Source organism: Salvelinus alpinus, chromosome 26 (genome assembly GCF_045679555.1).
Source record: "Salvelinus alpinus chromosome 26, SLU_Salpinus.1, whole genome shotgun sequence".
NCBI lineage: Eukaryota > Metazoa > Chordata > Actinopteri > Salmoniformes > Salmonidae > Salvelinus > Salvelinus alpinus.
In genome coordinates, this window is record NC_092111.1 from 8,777,210 (window position 1) to 8,782,207 (window position 4,998).

The following is a 4,998-nucleotide window of genomic DNA, read 5'->3' on the forward strand; positions in this document are numbered from 1 at the left end:
AGTTAACGGAATGGCATCAAACCATGCGTTTGATGTATTTGATACCATTCCACTTATTCTGCTCCAGCCATTACCACCAGCCCGTCCTCCCCAATTAAGGTGCCACCAACCTCCTGTGTCCAGGAGAGTCCATTTTCTCTTCCCTGCGTTCCATTAAGCCTGTTGTTGTTTTTAATATGATACTTCTTGCCAGGTTTACAGGATATCAGTTGTTTGACGGTATCCTCTGAATAACACAGCAATAAACTTCATTTGAGCCCCCTCAATATAAAGCTAATTCGTTTTTGTTTAAGTAATAAAACAAAAGCTCCCATTTTTCTCTTATTGGCAAACCAAATTGTGGTCATACACAGGACATAGAAGCTAGAGTACAATTATGAATATCTACCTCTGCATAGTGGTAGGCATAGTAGTCATCGCACATACTTACGTTGCTGTGTCTCTACGATGGAATATGCATTGTGTGCATGTAGGTTCTTAAGTGTGTTTAAATGTATGCTGTGTGATTTGGTTGAATAAGAGTGTCCGTCCAAACAGGTCTACTGGTACATAATGTACATCACAGGAGGTTGGTGGCACGCATCTTAACTGGGGAGGACGGGCTCATAGCCATGGCTGGAATGGACTAAATAGAATGGTAATCAAACATACGGTTTCTTATGCATTTGATACCATTCCATTACAGCCATTATTATGAACTGTCCTCCCCTCAGTAGCCTCCTGTGACGTACAGTACTCTCCTTGTGGGGACCTGAGAGTAAATCTGTTTGTCTCCATCTACAGTTCACAGTAGGAACTGTCCCAAGATAAGAGGGAATGGTTGGAGAGACTGAAAATACTGCAATTGCGCCTCCCAGAAACGTAAAACACAATGGATCACATTCACACTGCAGGGCTACCATCTAAACGATTTACATTACTAGTAAACCTATAGACATTTCCAAAATTGAAAGAGCCCGAAGAAGCTGTTCACACAAGGAAACATTTATTAGCAAAATAACAAAATTAAAATGATTGACTGTAAGGCCATTTTTCTAAATTAAATCACACCACACAAGAAATGTTAAATCACATCCACTATGCCACATTTAACAGATGAGCAATTGCATTATTCTTTTAAAATGTATTTTACTTTGGACATTAATAGTTTGTAAAATAAAGGAGACATAACATGCTGGGTGAGTGCATTTCAACTGCTTGGCATAAAACAGTGCTAATTACCCATCACACATTAATACTGCTGGACTCAAGTCTCAGAAGAAAATGTAAAATACTGCACGAGCACAAGAACTATTGAAGTCGTTCAATGTGAGGGGAGATTGGGGGTGATTGATCCAATACATGTCTGGCATCCACCCACCAATGTGTAGATGGAACGCCTATTGAGAGAAGAGGTAGAGAGAGGTTACAAATCAATTCACTATTTTAGACGCTGCAGAGTAGATGCATCACAAATAGCATGTCCAGTGGCGTATTTATTTTATTTAAGGGAGTCATGCTGAGAACAAGGTCTCTTTCACAGATGAGCCCTGTAAGTATAATGTAGAATCTGTTTTGGCCTATAACCCATTATTCAAGTCCCTAGTAACTTAACTTACCTGCTTTTATGGCCAGTCACCACAGCCCTAAGGCCCCCTGTGGCGATGGATATGCATCTTGCGGCTGAGGGTGCGGGCCAGTCGGTCCACGGTGGTGCCGATGTGGCCAAGCTCTTTGCTGGAGACGAGGCCGTCGATGTTTCCGCTGTACCACAGCACCCAGCCCCCCAGGGACATGAGCACGAACAGTGCTCCTGTGTACACCAGGAGGTCCCCAAAGTCCCTGCCTTTGATACTCAGAGGGACAAAGACTCCCACCAGCAAGGCGGTGCCACCCAGCAAGTCCATCAGCACTGCAAAGGCCAGGGCCAGTTTACAGTGGGACAGGCCATCACAGAGCCCCATGGTCACACCTGAGAGAACGAGGGAATCAGAAATCTGACCTGGGGTGCTACAAGTTGACACAAAAAAAACTGGGTAAAGAATAAGTGCATCAAATAAATTCTAGGGGATATGAAAGGCTACAAGTAATTTATCATCTACATGAGTTGGATATAAAAGTGGTTGGTATTAGGTTACAAAGATTTAAACAATGTTTGTATGGGATAAACAGGAACCCACTGGTCAAAACGGGTTGAATCAACGTTGTTTCCACGTCATTTCGACCAAAACAATCAATGTAATGAACTTAAATCAACGTGGAAAACTAATTGGATTTCCAAAAGTCATCAAGGTAAGAGAATTTCGTTTCTTTTACACCTAACCTTTAACCTAAATCCATTGACAGGATGATATTTTTGGATGATTTCACGTTAACTCACAACTCAACCAAATGTAGCCTAAATCAACTGAACGTTGAACTGAGATGGCACCAGTGGGAAGGCACTATTTTAGAACATCAGAATAGCCTAACTAATTACATTTTCACTCCAAAGGAACAAAGAAAATAGTTAGGCTAGGGAGGCTACATTGTTTTCAAACCATTGGCTTTCCATAGTCGGTAGCGTACAAGTTGCCCTTTGTCTGGAAAATGTGTCATATTTTTACTTTGACCTGGTGAAACTGATGTCGAATCCGACATAGTTTAATGTCTTTTTTTTTATTATCAAAAAATTGTTATCTACCTGGACAAGTTGTGTAATCTTCCGGAATTCGATCCCACCTTTTCACTTTTTTGTGTTTTTCTCAACGACCACTTTACCCCTCCCACAATTTCACCTGAGCCCCGCCCACAAACGTTAAGCAAAAATTGTATAAGACATGGTTATCATTGGTAGACTAATAAGGCTAGAAGATGCAAATACAGTAGTTGATGTATGTGAAGACACGATGAAGTAGGCATAAAGTTAGTTTCACTGTAATTCGTATACATTTTCATTAGCCATCAGGAAGTCCGAAGCGTTACAAGTCGTACGCATGTGCGCTTGAGGAGAAAAGCTGACAAATTTACTTGATGGGGAGCGGATGGTTATTAACTTACTTATTAACTTGCGTCTTTTTTGTTGTTGTTGCAGAACGAGGTAACAACTAATGCAAACGATTCGATGACCTTTCATGCGAAAACATAAGTTGTTTTTACATGTATCTTCATTTGGCTTCATTTAGCTACATTTCAGCTTTGTGCAACCAATTTAGGAGCATGTGAACTTACTAGAGATACAACTCATATGGCGAAATTGCATTTGAATATTAAAGTTATTGTTTTACAGCTGGTGACATCACCGTGTCGAAGGACTAATGACTGTTTTAACACTTTCCGTACAATGTATAATCCACGATGGTGCTTATTATAATGTTACAATGTTGCCATACGTAGCCTATCACAGATTTGCAAAACAACACTCAGCCCATGAAAGATGACTGATCCTCGGACAAGCACGAGGAATGCAACAGGCACTTTAACTTGTCTTCCTCCTCCGGTCTAATTGTTATTTTACTAAATTACTGCATTTACTATAGAAATGTATAAAAGCAGGTTTAGCCTACTCTCTAGGCACTTAAATTGATCATCCCTTTCTGGTTTATCAAATGACATAATTGTTAATTATGTGTCACTCGTGTCACTGCCATTGACTGTGGTCCCTAAAGGTCTGTATAATGTTGTGGATGGATGTGAAGTCTCCTTTCCCTTTGAGGAGAACATACAGAATACTAGTGAGTTAAGCAGCCCCTTATAAATATGTTCTCTTATCATGAAATGTCAGATCGTTCCGGGCTACTCGAACACAAGCAACATGATCTGCAGTTTATTGACTCATGTCACTAATTGGCTAGACATTCCACAGACCTGGAGGGTGGAGGTAATTAAACTATCATCCCTCATGAATAGGGCTCTGCATAATCACCTCTTGATACCTTCATCAACTCAATTAATAATGTAAATATGGTGTCATAGGTCATAACTTTTCAGTGCATACCACCTGCTTCTGGCCATCACCTACAGGTTTAGAAACTAATGGGGGTTCCTTTCCTCCTATAAGTTCAGACATCAAGGGATAGGAATGTAGACAAGAAGTTATTGACCTTCATGGGGGTTCACTTACCAAAAGCTATAAAGCTTTGGTCACAGCCATTTGGCTCTAGCTTCAGAATGGTTTTCCCCCCTACATCAGCTCTTGAAGTATCTTGTTCATTGTCCAAAGTGGAGATTGTGTTTGAATAATTTTCTAACAGTGGCTAATTGCAGGATTACTGCATTGGGGGCTCTGAGAGGAGTTATTTTTTTGTTTACCGAGAGATTTCTGTTCTCCCAACCAAATTTTTTTTGCAAAGAAGAAGAGATGTGTAAGAAAGGTTTGTAGTCTGTCACAGTTTTAACTAAAAGCTACATTTTGTGATGTAGCCTATTACAGCAGTTACATAGAAAAATTGTGTTTGCTCCATCCTGAGTCATCCACTGTTTGGGCATGCTGTTTATGGTAATTGGATTATGTTTTGATAGCCATGAATCAAATACTATCTTTCATTCAGTCAGATGGCACATCAGAATGATGATTTGAGGTGTTGCTGCATGACTCATGGATAGTAGAAGCACTGACATATTGCAGACACTGCATTCCTCCGTTTGAGAAGAAAATGTGAATAATTTGAGCATATATTGTTGTTTTGGTGGTAGAGAAAGTTAATGGACAGGCACACCGTTCTGAGCCGTGGGTTTAAAGAAACTCCACCTGTACATGTTTCATTTGTTTTCATTGTTGAACCATTTGTTAATACCTGAATATTTTTTTATGTTTATTTTTCTTTTCATTTTCTTGCCACGTTTTGATAGGTCAGTGAAAGCAGTGTAAACCATCTGCTGTACAATAAAACAATATAATTTGTGCAAAATGTAGTTATGGGTTTTTGTAGTTGGTATCTGTCTTCCTAGATATTAAATTGATCAGAAATGTGCCTGTGTTTATTACTAACTGGCTGGCCTCTGAACAATATTCCAGAATTCCTCTGCTCAGCACACACA

General features: G+C 39.9%; 1 protein-coding gene across 1 annotated transcript; it reads right to left on the bottom strand.

Annotated features, from left to right (window-relative positions):
- Positions 1–968: 968 nt before the first annotated feature.
- On the bottom strand, positions 969–2,794 carry LOC139554584 (transmembrane protein 238-like). Its single transcript, XM_071367503.1, has 3 exons — positions 2,663–2,794; positions 1,599–1,951; positions 969–1,379 (listed from the first exon to the last, which is right to left on the bottom strand). The coding sequence occupies exon 2, from the start codon at positions 1,941–1,943 to the stop codon at positions 1,626–1,628; it is 318 nt and encodes a 105-aa protein (XP_071223604.1). The 5' UTR covers positions 1,944–1,951; positions 2,663–2,794; the 3' UTR covers positions 969–1,379; positions 1,599–1,625.
- Between the last annotated feature and the right edge of the window lie 2,204 nt (positions 2,795–4,998).